The sequence below is a fragment of the Podarcis raffonei genome, chromosome 7, assembly GCF_027172205.1.
Source record: "Podarcis raffonei isolate rPodRaf1 chromosome 7, rPodRaf1.pri, whole genome shotgun sequence".
In the NCBI taxonomy this organism is placed as follows: Eukaryota; Metazoa; Chordata; class Lepidosauria; order Squamata; family Lacertidae; genus Podarcis; species Podarcis raffonei.
Window position 1 is genome coordinate 24,589,556 of NC_070608.1, and position 18,683 is coordinate 24,608,238.

General features: G+C 44.4%; 1 protein-coding gene across 3 annotated transcripts in view; it reads right to left on the reverse strand.

The window, feature by feature from the left end:
• Positions 1-2,133: 2,133 nt before the first annotated feature.
• The window catches only part of CPQ (carboxypeptidase Q), a 157,075-nt gene continuing 140,525 nt past the window's right edge, over positions 2,134-18,683 (reverse strand). For all 3 annotated transcript variants that reach the window (XM_053395585.1, XM_053395586.1, XM_053395587.1), the window contains one exon: positions 2,134-2,579. In XM_053395585.1, coding sequence (XP_053251560.1) covers positions 2,419-2,579 — 161 coding nt within the window. In that variant the 3' untranslated portion in view covers positions 2,134-2,418. The remainder of the gene's footprint in view (positions 2,580-18,683) is intronic.

Below are 18,683 nucleotides of genomic sequence, written 5' to 3' on the forward strand. Positions count from 1 at the left end.
ATGTTGGCAGGGGCCACTGTTGACACCTGCTTTGGTTCTCCCTTCCAAAATATTCCAACCTGATGTTCCAAGTGCCCATGAGCAACTAGGCTTATCTGCCATTTAAATTTCCCATAATGCCCAGGAGCATCTTGGGGAGCTTAATGAAGGCTAGATCCAATTGTTTGGGCTTCTGTTGTCGCACCACTGCCTCTCACCCCTATCAGCTAAGGGCCCTCTCAACCCTAGAACTGGCAACAGTTCCAAGACCCTTTGGAGGAAATGGCTATAGTCAGTGCAGAGAACTGTAATTGACTGGCTCTGTGCTTGTCTGTTCTGTGCATTTGTAAATGGGCTGTTAAACAGATCCCACCAATTTCTAGTGTTCTCTCTCTGCCAGAGGAAACTCAGTTAATTTGGGGTAGCTAGCATGCTATACCCAAAGCCTGCACTCAGCATAAGCAAGACCAAAGGCCACAAATATAGTGGCAAGGGGTACATTAGCAAATTCTTCAGGAAACCATGGTTTGGTTAGCATAAAACAAGGCTAACAGTTGAGCTGAGATGATGGTCTAACTGAGTGCCAGGCTGGCATTCGATGCTGCAAATCCCAAGCCTGCTTAGCAGTTAAACCTGAAACCTTAATGCACTCTTCCTACTGTATTTCCAGTCATTTGCGTTGCAGGGGTGAGTGGTTGATAATGGACTGTGCAGAGTGCTTTTCTCTCCAGCATGACCCGAGTGCTTCTCCTTCTCTTAGGGGTTTGCTATTGTCACCTGCTCCTGAGGGAAGCCAATTACCACTTTTAGTTACCAGCATGCTCCCTCCCTGCCTCACCTGTTCCCTCATCTTGGAACACTGCAGATTTGCTTCAAGTGGGAACGCTCAGGACTTAGCTGCGCCTGTTTCAATAAGCTGAAGTTGCTTCAGGAAAATAATTGGCCTTTTGTTGACTGGCCGACAGGTGGGTGGGTCAGGTTTTGCCCTGATGCTTAAGGCCTCATCGAGCATTCTCAATGTGAGTGAAGTGAGCAAATGAGTGGGACAAACAGTTTCAGAAAGTTTGTGTGTGGGACGGTTGCGCCGGGTGCAAAATTGGTTAGGGGTGCAAAATTTCAACACGCGGTACTTCTTCAATATAGCTGTGTGCTTTCATCGCTGGACTCTTTTGAAAACAGCTTCTCCATATGAACCAAGAAGTGACCTCTTCAGAGAATGAAATGACTCTTCTTTTCTTATCTCTGTGGCTACGATCTCCTGGGTGATGTGGATGCTGTCAGGCAGTTGAATGAACATGCGTACTCCACCTGTTTCCCTCCCACCCTCTCTGTGTGACCCTGGGCACTGGCAACCCACGTAACACCACTGCGTGGGGTGGTAGTGCTCACCTGTCCTCTAGAGAGCTTAGCTGCTGCTACTTATAGGAAGGAGAGAGGAGAGGTGGTGGGGAGGTCTGAGCAATGCAATGACGCAGGCTCACGCTGCACTGACTGCTCCACCTCTCCTTTTCTTTTTCCCTTTATGTAACTGTGACCCTGGTGTCAGGAGGTCAGGTGAGTACTGCTGCCCCGCCATGCCCACTGCTACTGGGGACAAATGCACTAGTTCCACCCCATCAGTGTTCCACTCTGAATTCTCAAATTTGCAAGGAACCTCCATGAGTACAAAAGGCTCTCTACTTCGGACGGCTGCCTACCAACTCACAAAGGACAATGAGAATAGCAAGGGGTGTGTAGAGCTCGGATGTTCATCTCCTCAAGGGGATATCTGCAGAGTGTGAAGTCCTGAATCAAAGTATTTACCACCATATGTGGCCCCTAGCCCTCTCTCTCAGTCTCTGTCCCTAGGATTTCTCCCCAGGAGAATTTCTGCTTCACACCCAAAGTATTCTTGCCTAGCTGGAATGTGGCCTTGAACTCTGAATGTGCCTCTTGCTGTCCTGAATGGAGGGCAGAGAGGTGTGCATGTAGGAATTAGCCTACAGTACATTTGAATCCATTGCTCCACCCACTTTTGCCTCTGGCCCCTCCCCCTCTCCCCCGGATAACTAGATCCAAGTCTGTGAACTCTTCAAGATTCTTTGAACATCTTTATTTTTCTTCCTTCTCTCTCAGTCCCCCCAAAGTGCATATTAAGCAGAAGGTGTGTCGGAATTGTATGTAACACATTTATTTAAAGTACTCAGGAGGTAACGGGTTCTCCTGTTTTACCGAAAGCTGCTGTGAGTGGCACAGCAGAGCAGCTCTAGGAAAATCACAGAATTTAATATACGTAGCAGGAAACAATCATCAGGAAATCGAAGCAGGGCTGCATAATTAAAAGAACATATTTGACACAAGCTTTTAAAGGAAAAACAGGATTTCATCACAGCAATAGGCCACGTGCATTCCTTGTCTGCTCTGGAAAAGATCAATTTTTCCCCTCCTCCTTCTTTTTAATTACATTGGTATCTTCTCATCCATGTCAGCAATTACATAGGACACCACAGTCCAAAGAGCAGCACAGAGATTCATCTGGATAGGATCCTGAACTGTCATTGTGTCCCCTTGGGAATGATGAAACCAAAAGTACCTAGTGAGATCATCACGCAAGCTGGCAGCTGTGAAGAGGAAAAAAGTCACTTTGTTATGAGAATTTTATCATTTTGACATTTTCTTGTACCTTGGCTTTGACTGAATCCAGGTGAGCTACTAACACACAATGAATGGTGCATGAAACGACTTTTAAGCCAAAGTGTCTGGGTTTTTCATGACTTCCCTATTAAATACACTTCCCATAGTTTTCTCAAACTTGTAGGAGTAAACGAGACAGCAAAAATGAAGGTTTCTGTTTTTCAGTTATTTGTAGCACAAATGAAACGTTGTACAACAAACATTAGATTGCAAACCCCCCCCACTGAATTTCTGTCCTTTTTATTGCCTTTCTCACGAAATCAGTAAAAGCTTGACACTTTACATTCTGCCTCTAACACAATGCTTATTTACGTTCTGATCAGTGAGATGGTTCTTCAGCAAAGAAGGCGGGCTGGTTCTGCTTTTGTTTCATATGCACATATTCGAAATAATGGCTCGGATACTAAGACAAATTAAAGAAATTTTCTTAATTCCCCCTGTAGCCACCTGTGGCCCCTGAAAAGCCTGTCTAGAGTCTTGGGGACCCTCCTGAAGAATGTGGAGTACGGTACAGGGGACCAATGTAGGAGGGGCAATTTGTTCTCCTAATGCCAACCTCCTATTTTAAATTGTTTTACTTGCTGCCATTGCGCATGCTTGTGAATGCACTGTGTGTGCATTTGCATGAGGGAGATAGCATGCACCTGCATGCTGTGTATGTGCTTTATGTGTGCATTTTTGCATTGTACATGTGGTGAGTACAATGAAACCAAGTACAGGCACATGGTCTGCATGAGGGAAGTATGCGTGCTGGCATGTGGTCTTGATAAGGGTGGCCACCATTGTCGCCATCGGGCTGTGAAAAGGTTAACCACCCCTGCCTGAAAGCTTAAAATCCCCAGTATTATATTCTCCACCCATTCATCGTTTTTCGTTCAACAGTCTGAGAATGAGAATGAATGAATGAGAATGAGAGAATTCTGCCGTCGTTCCTTGCCTGTGGAGGCCCCAAGAAGGCCCACTTGGCACCAGCGTTTTCTTGTTCCAATGCCAGGCAATTTTGTTTTGTTTTGTTTTGTTATTCTAGGCCTCTGGGCAGCACCGATGATTGGATGTTTTGACTCTTGTTTTCCATTATGTCTATCTTCCTATATACATAAAACTGTAAGGCTGTAATCACGCTTTGTAGTGCAGCGGCCACCCCAGCTGCAGCGTGACAAATGGCAGGCAATCGGGGAAGCAAGGGAACAGCTGTAGGGTGAGGAGGGGGAGCAGTGGGGTCAAGGGTGGTTGGCAAAGGAGTGGATAGGGGTGGCAAGCAGTGCAGGCACTGGAGGGGGGCAGCCCCTAGTGTATACAGATCTACTGTATCACTGTATTTTATTCTTACAAATTTCTTTGGGGCATTCTGTTGTGGGGAGCCATTCGTAAATCCAATGAACTAAACTAACTATTTCAATTGATTTCACACGGAAGGGAAGAGGAGCCCAATGATTATGGGATGCAGCCATATTTTGTTGCCCAGTACATTTGTGATTAATGAACTTGCATCTCCTGTTTGCATCTGTGCAGGGAGATTTTCTCCCACATGTTGGCAACATACAATCCATGCGCTTAATTGGACTCTGTTGAGCAGCATAGGCCCCGGGTATCAGCACTGGAACCAGCTACAGAGTTTTCTGATCGCTGCTGGTGATTACATGGGTTTCCTTCCAAAATAAAGCTTCAAATCCATCGTACAAGTTCTCCTGAAATCTTTGCTTAAAGTGCTATTCCACACATACATGTTCAGTCAAGCAGTTGCAGAAAATCTTTTTAAAGCCCATCTTTTATGAAAACCCACGGCACAGCTTAATTACACAAACAAACTGCTGGCCAGGTGTTCTCCTCCTAAGAATAATTATGTTTTTGTATAAAATAACATTTAAACTTTAATTAATTCAAAGAATGTGCTCAACTTTTTTTTTCTTGTAATGGATCACTCCATTAAAAGTTTATGTGCTGTATAGGTTAATAGATTTAAAGTATACCCTGAAAAAATTAAGACGTGGGTTGCAAAACACTGTGGGTGGTCTTCTGCTTGGGTACAGAAGATTTTAAACTCTTCCTCCATGTGGCAGCTACACTCCCCCCAAAGTCGCCCTCCCCCCTTGGACAGGGCATCTTCCAGAGCCATATCCCATGAGGTACAAGGGGCTGCCACCAGATCTTTCCTCCATGCATGGAAGCACTCTGTTCTGTGATGGATTGGGTTCAAAGTGCTTCAACTGTGTATTTGGGCAACAAATACACAGTCTATCCTGATGCAAGAGCTAGCGACTCACAATTGTCCCACTGGAGTAATTGAAATCCTTTCCAAGGATGCGGTTTTCATAGTGTAAATTACTCTCCGTGTCTTTCTCACAATTATGACGAAAATTGAGTATATGGCTCATATACCGACATACATTCTTGTGATGGGGATGTTGTGGCTTCCCCATCAATACAATAATTGCTGGACAAAATACAATACAATACAATAATTGCTGGACAAAACACTTCCATCTATGGGGAAAAAACGTTTCAATTCATGGAACCCGAAAGAGGCAGGGGAATGCATTCATTCCTTACTATAAGTAAACAGAACAGTTCGTAATTTGCTTCTACCCAAGAAATACTTGGCATGTCTCGCGGATGACATTGTGGTCAGGACCAAAGGTAGCATAAGCTCCCCACAGCCTTATGGGAGCTTAAAGGTTCCATAGCTTAAGCGCATCTGCAAGACTGGGAAATTAGACATTTATCAGCTTCAAAGGAGGAGGAAATGCCAGGGAGGGAATTAAAAGAGACTCTCTTTAAAGTGCCTCTTTAATCAGAAGATGAGTTTCAAACAGATGGAAAGCGGTCAGAGTCATCTTCAAGTGCAAACATGGGAATGAAACAGGGTCAAGCCTCATACTTTGTAACAATAATATGTATTGTTTATTAAGCATTTATAGCACCTAGGCGCTGGAGAAACATAGGAACATCAAAATACAGGAAGCTGCCTTATACTAAGGCAGGGCACTTCCAAACAACCTGTTTATTGAGCATTTGTCCCGATTTGTTTGCAGGGAGATCAGACTGCATTGGCTATTTAACGAGCATCTCTCCTGATTTGCTTGGGAGAAGGTAGATGATGTGCATCAAGGCAAGTGTTATGCCACACTTTCGACTGTGTTTTTCTATTGCATTGCTTATTGCAGAAAGTCTGGCACAGTCATACCTCTGGCTACAGACGCTTCAGGTTTTGCGTTTTCGGGTTGCGCACTGCGCTGAACCTGGAAGTACTGGAACAGGTTACTTCTGGGATTGGGCGTTCGCGCATGCGTAGACAAGGGATCACCTTTCCAGAGGCCCTTGCTCCCACCATTGATGGCAGAGGCCAGAGTGTGCCCACTAGGTTTGTGAAGTTGGAGGAGAGTGCTCTTTCTTTTTTAGTTACAAAGCAAGGTATACAATACGCCTCCTCCACTTTAAAGGGAACAGTCATTGACAACTGTGCTCTAAAGGATATATTTAGGAGCCCTTTGTAAAGTGCAAAAGAACTGGCTTGCCCTTTCTCATCATTGTTTTGTACTTACATTTTAAGACAGCACTACAAGCACAGGATTAGTAGGCTAGGCATGGAATGACACTGACACACACACACACACACACACACACACACACACCCTAGAGAGGAGAGATACAGAGCATCCATTAATAAATCAAAGCTTCATCATCTCAATGAAGCAAAAGGCATCTGCAATGAAGAGCAAGTTTTAAGTATAACAAACAAGTGCACTCTGGATCTCCAGAGAAGTGCATATTCATATCCTTCTAGGATAGCTGTGTTGGTTAGTGTGTTGTGCTGATAATGCCAAGGTTGCAGGTTCGATCCCTGTATGGGACAACTGCATATTCCTGCATTGCATTGGACTAGACAATCCTTAGGGTCCCTTCCAACTCTACAATTCTCCAATTTCATGATTCTATGGCAAGTCATGTATCTTTTTTTGTTTTCACTTATCAGAATTTTGTGAGGCAGTTCTCCAACCAAATAATGTTCTCATATTGTTTAGGATAAGGTGAATTTGACAGATTAAACACACACTCAGTTGAATTTCTCTTGCACCGCTAATGCAGTAGTAACTTGCTTGTATTCAAAAAAAGTCATTGCTTCATGAGACCCGCAGGTTGTACAGAGTATTCCCTACTTGGCTTACTCTGAACTCCTTATACTCCATCTCCATCAATAGCATTCCAGCAGGGCAGAGAGCTATAAAGTGCTTGGCATTTATCTAGCTAAACTACCATACTAATTAGAGAAAGGCCAAGAATAATTGGACCAATGGATCATTTTGTGAACCCCACCCCCACCCATCCCTCTATCTGCCTCCCTCTCTCAAATTCCTTTTAACTCTTTGCAATAAGAGGTTCCAAGGAGTTGGGGCCACAAGATAGCAAGGAAATCATAGCCCAGTCTTGCCAGCAGCTGCCCAACTTCCACTGGCTGGGATGCCTTTACTCTGTGCGAAAGTGTTCACACCTTGGCTAGAGATGAATTAGGAATGGTTTAAGGACCCCCACAGATGTGAAGCTGGTTGGAGAAACAAAGCATCAAATACAGTCAAACCTCAGTTCCCCAACACCTCCGTTTTGGAATGTTTTGGCTCCCAAATGCCAAAAACCCGGAAGTAACTGCTCCGGTTTTTGAACGATTTTTGGAAGCCGAACGTGCTACGCGGCTTCCGTTTTGAGTTTCCCTATTGTATTGAGGCTTCTGCTTTCAGTTTTCAGTTGTTGAACATTTCGGAAGTCGAACGGTCTTCCAGAATGGATTATGTTGACAACTGAGGTTTGACTGTAGTAGTATTTCATAACAAAGTACAGGATACATATGCTTTTTGGATAACATCACATGAACAGGGAGTAAAAACTCAGCACTAGAAATGCAGTTGGTGCTCGGAAAACAAGAGTGTGGCCATATCCTAACTTAGAGCCATTAATTTCAATGGGTCTACTCTGAGTAGGACTGAATTGAAACCACCTAATGGACTTAATTTTGGCAGATCTCCTTGGAATATGCCTTAGTTGGACAATGACCTGGAAAAGTGGCTTATTTATTTATTTATTGGAAGAGTTATGGCTCACCACCAATTATTATTTTTTAAGGCCAAATGTGTGTGGAGTGTGTGTGTCATTTCAATTTTTCGCTTCAGACGCCGCAACATCTAAAGCTAGCACCATTCCGTAGGATTAAGTGAGCCAATTGGTGCCTTTGGCAGCAGACAACACTGAGAATTTTTGTTTCATTTTGGGGTTTTTTGTCAATTTGAGCCAAAATGATCAAGAAGTTAATGTGGTTCCAGTGGGGCAACGGTGCCATTAGCTCTGTCACTGAGCCTCTGCGCTTGAAATTACTGGGTAAAGTAAATGGTGCTTGAGTTACCCTGCTGCAGACCTTGAAATAGTTTCCGGCACAGAGTTTATAAATAACACCCGAAGTCCTGCTGTTTTTACCTCCTGAATCACTGCTCTCTAAAGCTTTTTTAAAAAATAATAAAAAATCAAGGTTTGCACAAAATGGCAAAAGGGAAGCACCTCCTACAGCTGCTGTGGTGCTTAATTAAATGAGGGTCTGTTGATGGGAGGGAAGGAGAGACGAGAGACACACACAGAGAGAAATATATGCTGCTCATCCAGTCATTTCCGGTTCTGTTTAACTCATCTGAGTATTAATTCGTATTGATACAGTAAATAGGGTAAATTACAGCCCAGGATTATCACAGTTACTTTTGCAGCACATTAACCTTTCGCTCATCGCCGCAGAGCATTAGTGGCAGCTGGAGAGGGAAACGAGGCTTGCATAAAAGATGGAGCGAAATCAGGTCGGGGTTCCACTCTGCGGCACAAAAGCTGACGGGAATCAAAAATAACTTCTCCTAAAGTGCTCCCAAGTTAAACCAAAACCGATATAGCCTTTGTTTTGTGAAAACACTCTGGTGGCTTTCGTAAAAACACTCCCACCCAGCTGCTCCCAAGCATTAAACAAGCAGATTTCTGCTTTTAAGCATTACCAACAACTGATAACTGGCAAACACAGATTGACAGGACTGTTATTCCACCCACCCACCCACTCACTCACTCACCACTCGCAACATCCCATAATCAGTATTTTCATCTTTTTTTCTTTTTTAACAGTAGAGCCCAGGAAAAGGCTCAAAGGAAAGATAATACTGTTGGCCCATAAGGGGAAAAACACTCTCAAATCTATAGTCGGAGTATATCTTTGTTGGGGAAGAACCAGATATATAATACCTAAGCAATTAAGGCCCCATCTGCACTGAAGCAGGATCATAGCATTTCAAACATGTTTCCTCATTAGGAGGAGAGGAAGACTATTGAAGGCTACTGACAACAATGCAGCAATGCTTCTGACTATCAGTTGCTGGAAACCAAAGCAGAGGAGAATGCCCTTGTGTTCGAAACACGCTTGCTGGTTTTTCACTAGACTAGATGGGCCTTTGGACTTTTCCAGCAGACTCTTCTTATGTTCATATGTCTGACTTTTGCCCCTAATCTATTCTCCTCTCTTGTTGTGTCTTTTAGACTGTGAGTCTGAGGACAAGGACTGTCGTATTACTGATATTTCTAAGCCACCATGCTATGGGAACCTTTTTTCCAACTGAAGAGAGGGGTAAAAATACTTTAAAAATAAAAATGTTGCCTTCTGCTCATCAGCTGGGGAAAAACCCCCCAGCTAGGCTGTAAGGAATGGAATCTCCAAATATCCCTGGATTGTAAAGTGCTTATTTTTCTTTCAGCAGGCTTCAAATAAGAAAAAACACATTGCACTGGAAGAAGAATTTATATGCAATTAAAATTCCAATTCTCCCACCAGATTAGGCTTGTTGTGGATCCAACCGGCAGACAGCATCCTGAGTTCTGGCAACCCCAGTGGCCACTTTGACGGGATTGTGGGATATTGGCCGCCTGTCAATCACCTGGCTTCAATATGACACCAGGTGATCATTTTTTCTTGGATAGCATGACAAACCACATTGCAAAAGAAAACCCAAGGCAAGTGAATCCTGGAGTTGTGGGGTGAATTCAAGCCTGCCGGAAGTCCTCATGTCCTGCTTTGGACAGGGGTTGGCTGAGTCCCCCGTGGAGTACTCAGTAGCCCAGTCAATCCTAACAGGCTCATTCTAACTGTCAATCATCAATGGTAACAGCCTGCCTCTCTTGCCGCTGCACAACCAGCAGCACACTTTAAAGCTACCAATTGCACATGAGCTGCCACATCTCTACATGCCCTGCACTTCACTTGTGACATCAGGTGTAGGGCACCTGAGCATGGTTTCAGGGGGAACCGGAGGATAGCTCAGTCGGTAGAGCAGGAGACTCCTAATCTCAAGGTTGTGGGTTCGGGCCCCACTTTGGGCAAAAAGCTTCATGCATTGCAGGGGGTTGGACTAGAGCCAGGGGTCAGCAAACTTTTTCAGCCAGGGGCCAGTCCACTGTCCCTCAGACCTTGTGGGGTCTGTATTTTGACAAAAAAAATATGAATGAATTCCTATGCCCCACAAATAACCCAGAGATGCATTTTAAATAAAAGGACACATTCTACTCATGTAAAAACGCGCTGATTCCCAGACCGTCTGCGGGCCAGATTTAGACGGCGATTGGGCCGGATCCAGCCCCTAGGCCTTAGTTTGCCTGCCCATGGACTAGACTACCCTCGAGAGCCCTTCCAACTCTACAATTCTATGATTATATGAGTGTATGACCTACGCCGGGTTTAATTAGACCTGCAGGCTGCACCACACCTTAATGGATTAGTATAAATCATGTGTAAGGTGGATGAAATACGTAGAGCGGTTCAGCCCAGCCTGTACTTCGCCAATAGTGCAGAAAAGTATATTCCATGCCAAACTTGCATCTTTCTCCTGCAGCTGAGGGCCTGCCTGCACAATATGTTAAGCATGCAATTAGCAATCCTGTTGTGGTTTATATGAAAATAAAATGCCAGGGACGGGTGAGAGGTGATTATCAGCGCCACAGCGTACAGGGAGGGGAGGTTTAAACTTTCCCACTTCAACAAAAGTCTTGATAAAAATCTCCCCCTCACCTAAGAGTTAGGTAAGGTTTTTCTTACTGCTAATTGCAGCATGGTGTTCCCCAAGATCATGGCTGGAGGGTGGGGAGAGGCTTAAACCACCCCCCTGTCAACATGCTATGGTGCTGATGGCAACCCCCACCCCACTCACTTGTTCTTTTATTTTTCAAAATACCGCAATCTGGTGGCTAATCACATCATTAAAGCTAGGTCCTCAGAGTGACAAATTGATCCTGCGTTACAGTGAGAGCCTCATAATATTACAGCACATCTGGATATCTAGAGCCCATCCCCCACAGGAGTCACCTGGGTCTGCTTGTAAAGAGGTACATAAAAATCCCTTTTCACGGTTTGCAAACAACATGTTCTGCCACCATTTCATTCCTGTACTTTGCATCTCTCCGTGGTGGATGCTGCGGTTGCATCAACTGAAGTGCAACATCTTTGGTCAGCCCACATTTTCTACTGCAACATTAAAACTGTATGTGACACAATTGCTCAATCCTGCCTATTACTACTACTGTACAGTGTTACCTCTGGTTAAGTACTTAATTCGTTCTGGAGGTCTGTTCTTAACCTGAAACTGTTCTTAACCTGAAGCACCACTTTAGCTAATGGGGCCTCCTGCTGCCGCCGCGCCGCTGCCGCACAATTTCTGTTCTCATCCTGAAGCAAAGTTCTTAACCCAAGGTACTATTTCTGGGTTAGCGGAGTCTGTAACCTGAAGCGTATGTAACCCGAGGTACCACTGTACTGCCAATAGTGATATTGGCGATATTCTCAAGTTTACAATGGAAAGCGTTTGCAATAAGCTGCTTCTAAGACATGCACAAATGCCCGGATGTGTTTTCAGATATGGATGTGCATGAGTGTGGCAGCTCCCATCATTCCTCCCAAATTGAAATCAAATTCCATTCTCATTTGAAGGAGAATCTACTTAATCCACACTTTCTGAAACAGTACCCAAACCAAAACACGGCCTGCCTTCAAAATTCACACTTCTCTGAATTTTGCAATGTGCTTCTCCAGCCAAGTCATGCATACCAAAATGCATATACTAGGGTAAAATGTGCATATAAATACATACACTAGCAATAATAACATATAAAAGACATTATACTAGGCAAAACTGCTTAGGAACATGTGTATCTTAGGAAAAATTTGTACTAACATGCTGATGAGTTTTATGAGGGGCTGGGGTGCATGAAAAATTTCCTCTGAATATCTAAATTAGATGTTCCTTTCCTTTCACAATCAGGGTTCCGTTCCAAGAGTTACCCAACAATATCTTAAAGTTATTTCTGTATTATAGAACATTCTCTTTCTTTCTTTTTGGTGGTGGTGGGGGTAAAGCAGTGAATCCATATTTTCAGAAATGTATTATTAATAAGTTGTGATTCTCCTTCCACATAAATATATCCCAAGGCAATTTGTATGTTCTGTAACACAAAGAATAAAAGTTCTGTTTAGCAGAATAAAAAGCTAGGCTCCCTTTCAGGAGACTGGACCAGCCAGTTCATCAGCACTGAAATGTCCCCACATCCACGAATGTTTGAAAGCCTATGAAGTAATTAATAAAGGCGTTTGTCACAGGCATTGCAGTGTTTGAAGATAGCAGCACTACATGAAAACACTTCAGAATCTAATTTATTGGTGCCTTCTTGTGAGAACTGGGAAGATACAGAATCTCCTTGGATCTGTTTGGTGTTGTTTTCTTTGGGGACTTGTTTGTTTCCTCAGTATTTTGTAGCAAAAGCCTTCAGTGCTGAGTGTAGAAATTTATGCATGCCTGTCAATGCATTCTGTCCACCATCTTTTACATAATTCTACTTGAATGAATTCAGACTTGAGTTAAATGAGGTCACCAATGGTTTCACAGCTTAAGAGCAAAGTCAATCATTTGCAAATTTCATTTTCCCACCTGGTCTCACCACACGCTGAAGTTTGTATTTCCAAAAGACAAAGTTGTCCCCACACCTGTGATTAAAAGTACAATTGGACATCATTTTTGAGAATAGCAAGATGCTGAAATCAGGACCCCAATGCATGTGCAGACACACCTGTGTACTCAAGCGGTAAGATGAGCAAGCGAAATCCAGTACACTGACCATGATAAAAAGTCATAAGAAGATGTTAACTATGGTTGACTCCAGGCTGTCAAGCACCTGCTGAAAATTTAGTAAAGGTAAAGGGACCCCTGACCATTAGGTCCAGTCGTGACTGACTCTGGGGTTGCGGCGCTCATCTCGCTTTATTGGCCAAGGGAGCCGGCGTACAGCTTCCGGGTCATGTGGCCAGCATGACTAAGCCGCTTCTGGCGAACCAGAGCAGCGCACGGAAATGCCATTTACCTTCCTAGGCTCTGTGGTTTAACCCACAGCGCCACCTGTGTCACCTGCTGGAAATTTAGGCCTGCACAATTAAAGTGGATTAAAGCACTGTGCCACCCTAGCACAAAATATCAGTTTTAAATTATTATTTTTAACTGACTTCTTCAGAGAGAAAAAGTTCCCAGAGTGCATTGTCCCCCAATTGAAAAAGGAATGCTGCTGGGTTGCTGAGGGCAGGCTAGCTCTACAGTGGTACCTCGGGTTACAGACGCTTCAGGTTACAGACTCCGCTAACCCAGAAATAGTACCTCAGGTTAAGAAATTTGCTTCAGGATGAGAACAGAAATCGCGTGGCAGCATGGCAGCAGCGGGAGGCCCCATTAGCTAAAGTGGTACCTCAGGTTAAGAACAGTTTCAGGTTAAGATCGGACCTCCAGAATGAATTAAGTTCTTAACCCAAGGTACCACTGTACTTGAAATGGCAGCTGTTTTTCTCCTATTTAAAAAAAATGCTTGGCAACTTTGTCTTTAAGCCTGCCCACTCACCATAGTTCAGAGAATTCACACACACATTCAAAAATTGCCAATTTCCCCTCTGTCTTTGTGGTGAAATCAATGGTCCTCTGTGTGGGGTGTTTTGTTTGTGTGTGTGTGTGTGTGTGTGTGTGTGTGAGAGAGAGAGAGAGAGAGAGAGAGAGAGAGAGAGAACGAGAACAATGGCCCATCTCAGTGGCACCAACTTGAATAAAATATTGTGGGGGCCCAGGAAAGCTCCACAGTCAATTGCCATACACAGCACACAGAGACCATTTGAATGGCAATGCCCATCAACTTTGGGGGAGGCCTCACCCTCTCAAATATTTCATCGGAGGGGCCAAAGGGACCTTGGCCCCTAGGAGCTGACTCTTATGGCCAATCTAGTCCAGCACCCTGTTCTCACATTTGCTAACCAGATGCCTGTGGGAAACTCTCAAAAAGACCCAAGCATGGGAGCGCACTCTCTCTTCCTGTGACTTCCAGTAGCTGGTATTCAGAAACATTACTGCCCCCTTCTGTGGAGGCAGGGGGGGTGAGGTAAAAAAGGTAAAGAACCCCTGGATGGTTAAGTCTAGTCAAAGGCGACTATGGGGTGTGGGTCATTTTGCTTCAGGCCGAGGGAGCCAGCATTTGTCCACAGAGAGATTTCTGGGTCATGTGGCCAGCATGACTAAACTTCTTCTGGTGTAACAGGACGCTGTGATGGAAGCCAGAGCGCACGGAAACACTGTTTACCTTCTTGCCGCAGCAGTACCTATTTATCTACTTGCACTGGTGTGCTTTCGAACAGCTAGGTTGGCAGAAGCTGGGACAGACCAATGGGAGCTCACCCGTCGGGCGGATTCAAACTGCCAACCTTCTGATCAGCAAGCCAAAAAGGCTCAGTGGTTTAGACCACAGCGCCACCCGCTCCCTACCTGTGGAGGCAACAGCATAGCCATTGGGACTAGTAGCCATCATGGTCATAACAGAGATAGAGTGCCAGAGAAAGAGGTTTTCCCTCAGCCTTACTTCAGATAGCTGAGAAGGAGCTGAAAGAGAAATGGTCACAGGCAGGGGCAGGGATATATCAGGATATGTGGGCCGAAAAATGAAAAAGAGAGAGAGAGAGAGAGAGAGAGAGAGAGAGAGAGAGAGGAAGGCCATGGAGGACTTTTAATTTAATTTAATTTAATTTGGCCATGGAGGACTTTGAAGGAATGACTGAGCATTGTGTGCTGGATGCAGTAGCAGACCCAATGCATGGATATACGTAAGGGGTGTCACATAGTCTGGATAACAAGACAGACATATAGTTCTTGGTGGCAGTTGTGGGGCAGTGGGGGCTGCAGTGTTAGAACACCAGGGAAGAGAAGTAAAAGAGGGAATCGATGAGAGTGTGATGCAGTTTTCACTGAATGGGCAGCAAGGAAATGCTGTATTTTCTCAGTTCTGCACGGGGAGAACTGACAAGACTCTCTTTAAGGAGCAATTTCAATTTTTTCAAAGCCTATTAGCATTAAATTAAGTGCTCACAAAAGATGGTGTTACAGGTTAACACTCTCTCTTGTAATGCAGCCAATAGTTGTTGTTTTTTCTTTAAAGAGTAATGGATTTAACATTTGCGGTTGGTTCTCCAAGTGCCAAGCAATTAAAATTGTTCTCTTGGCATGGTGCTTCAACTTAATAGCTCCTAGCTGGTCAAAAGCACACTCCTTTCATCCTTGTCTTCCACTAGGACAAGATAATTTTATGGGAGACTGGATGGCTCATAGAAGCTGATGGAGTGCTAAAGAAAATACACATACCTGTCACTTGTGTTTGCAAAAAACAAAACAGAACGAAAACAGCTAGGTTCCTAACACTGTATCCACACATCTAGGTATGTTTTCTCAGCTTTGGCTTGGCAATCTGTGCTGCAGGGCTCAGAACAATATGGTGCGAAGTGATTTAGTTCTGTACATGGAATCAGGAAGACCTGGGTTCAAATCCTCACTCAGCTGTGAAGCTAGGATTGGAGGTGGAATTTGTTCAGCCTGCTTTTTGCAGAGGATTGGGAAGCAGCTAACAACTGGAATACACATTCCTCAGGATGTTGCAGTGCAATTTCAGTCCACAAAGTGTGCACAAAGATAGACATCGTTTACATTAAATAATGCAATTTTTGGGGGGTGGAATGCACTGCAAAAGCTCTTTACAGCGACTTTCGACACTTGAGATGTATATTCAACTTATTTCTGTAATTTTAAGTTGTTTTCAACATTGCTTAATATTGTGTTTTAATGTCCGGATTTTGTTTTAATTGTTGTAATCCACCCTGGCACCTTAGGAAATAGGGTGGGTAATATGTTGTTGCTGTTGTTGTTGTTGATGCCATTATTTCTGGGAAGAGGGCACAGAAAATGTGTCCCAAATGCATACAATGTGCATGCAGATTTTTCATGCATTTGTTTTGGAAAGGCCACTTTTCCCCGCTACCCATATTTTTAGTCTGATGACAAGGACTGTGTCATTTAATGATTGTTGTAAGCCATTTGGGGAGGCACTAACTGTCTAAAAAGCAGGATGAAATGTAGTAAAACAGAGCCATCCTAGCCACAGCATAACCTTCACAGGTGTTCATTATTCTCATTCCAAACTCTGCTCAGGAGCCTCTAGGATGAGCTATTGCCAGCCAAGCTGGAAGAGGGGTGTGGGCCAGATTTTTCAGGATTGGGCCAAAGGTCACATGACTGAGCTGAACAGAGTTTCCAACAGGTGTAAGTCTCTCCTTTCTCTGTCCCATCCCTGGCACACCACCACAACCCCCCTGAACTGGTCATGTTGTGTGGATGCCTGATTATCGTCTTCCAAAGCAACTACTCTATTCCGATCTTAAAAATGGAAAGCATAATGCTGGTGATCAACAAAAGAGATTTAACGACTCTCTCAAGGCAAATCTTAAAAAATGTAGTATAAACACCGACAACTGGGAAACACTAGCATGCGAGCGCTCCAATTGAAGAACAGCCTTTACCAAAGGTGTCATGGACTTTGAAGACGCTCGAACTCAGGACGAAAGGGAGAAACGTGCTAAGAGGAAGGCACGCTTGGCAAACCCTCGCCGTATCAACTCTCGCCTGGAAACCTATGTCCCCACTGTGGAAGGACGTGTGGATCCAGAATTGGCCTCCACAGTCACTTACGGACTCATTGTTAAGACATGTTCATGGAAGACAATCTTACTTGCCTGCGAGTGATTGCCAAAGAAGAAGAAAGAACACTCCCCTGGAACACCTCTTTTTGGAAATATATGCTAGCCTAAATTATGCCATTTTAAATTATGCCAGCTGAGCTGGGGGAAAGAGTTACCCTGGTCTATCTCTGGCTCAAAAGGGATGAGAGCTACACTTGCTGATGTAGCCCCCCCCCCCAAGAAAGCCCAAGATCTGTTGAGACTCCTGTGAGTCTTGGATGCTGCTGCAAAGAACCAATTAAAAAAACCCACCTTACTTGTGGTTCTGAAGACTGTTATGCACAGTGCCGCATGCTATAGCGGTAGCACTGTGGAGAAGAAGACGCTCGTTGAATCTGCCTGGGATAGCAGATTGTGTAGAGTAGCCCTCAGCTGGCAGCTAGTGACTGGTTCCTCTTCATCCTGGAGAAGAGTGACTAGTGGGGTGCCACAGGGTTCTGTCTTGGGCCCGGTCTTATTCAACATCTTTATCAACGACTTGGATGATGGACTCAAGGGCATCCTGATCAAATTTGCAGATGACACCAAACTGGGAGGGGTGGCTAACACCCCAGAGGACAGGATCACACTTCAAAACGACCTTGACAGATTGGAGAACTGGGCCAAAACAAACAAGATGAATTTTAACAGGGAAAAATGTAAAGTATTGCACTTGGGCAAAAAAAATGAGAGGCACAAATACAAGATGGGTGACACCTGGCTTGAGAGCACTACATGTGAAAAGGATCTAGGAGTCTTGGTTGACCACAAACTTGACATGAGCCAACTGTGTGACGCGGCAGCTAAAAAAGCCAATGCAATTCTGGGCTGCATCAATAGGAGTATAGCATCTAGATCAAGGGAAGTAATAGTGCCACTGTATTCTGCTCTGGTCAGACCTCACCTGGAGTACTGTGTCCAGTTCTGGGCGCCACAGTTCAAGAAGGACAGTGACAAACTGGAACGTGTCCAGAGGAGGGCAACCAAAATGGTCAAAGGCCTGGAAACGATGCCTTATGAGGAACGGCTAAGGGAGCTGGGCATGTTTAGCCTGGAGAAGAGGAGGTTAAGGGGTGATATGATAGCCATGTTCAAATATATAAAAGGATGTCACATAGAGGAGGGAGAAAGGTTGTTTTCTGCTGCTCCAGAGAAGCGGACACGGAGCAATGGATCCAAACTGCAGGAAAGAAGATTCCACCTAAACATTAGGAAGAACTTCCTGACAGTAAGAGCTGTTCGACAGTGGAATTTGCTGCCAAGGAGTGTGGTGGAGTCTCCTTCTTTGGAGGTCTTTAAGCAGAGGCTTGACAACCATATGTCAGGAGTGCTCTGATGGTGTTTCCTGCTTGGCAGGGGGTTGGACTCAATGGCCCTTGTGGTCTCTTCCAACTCTATGATTCTATGATTCTATGACAGCAATCCAACAAGGCTCAGCCTTTCCAGGAAGGCTCCAATCCTTTCCAGGCATATTCGCCACAGTACACAGGCAGCCTCTACACTCAATATGCACTTTGTAGGAGATCTTGGCTTTCCGATGATTTACTAAGTCCATGTAAAGCTTTCAATCATTCAGAATTCAACTGGCCAATTCATAAACTAGATTGGGTAGGTCATTAAAAAAGAAAGAAAGATTGCTTATGGGATTTACTTGCCTAATGAATTTCAGGGAAGTTCCTTCACGTGTAAACAGTTCCTTTCAAATATACTGTAAAAGAATCAAGCCGTATTTTTAGCGTCTGCTCCTTGGGCTAACAGAAGGTACTTATGTTACACTTTTGTGGGGTATGTAGAGAATGGGCTGAGGTGGAAAGCGGTGGGATTGCTGTGTTTACTGAATTGCTGTTTCTAAAACAAGAAGCTGATGGGCACCGCAGCACCAACTTGTCAGCTGCTCAGACAAGACTAA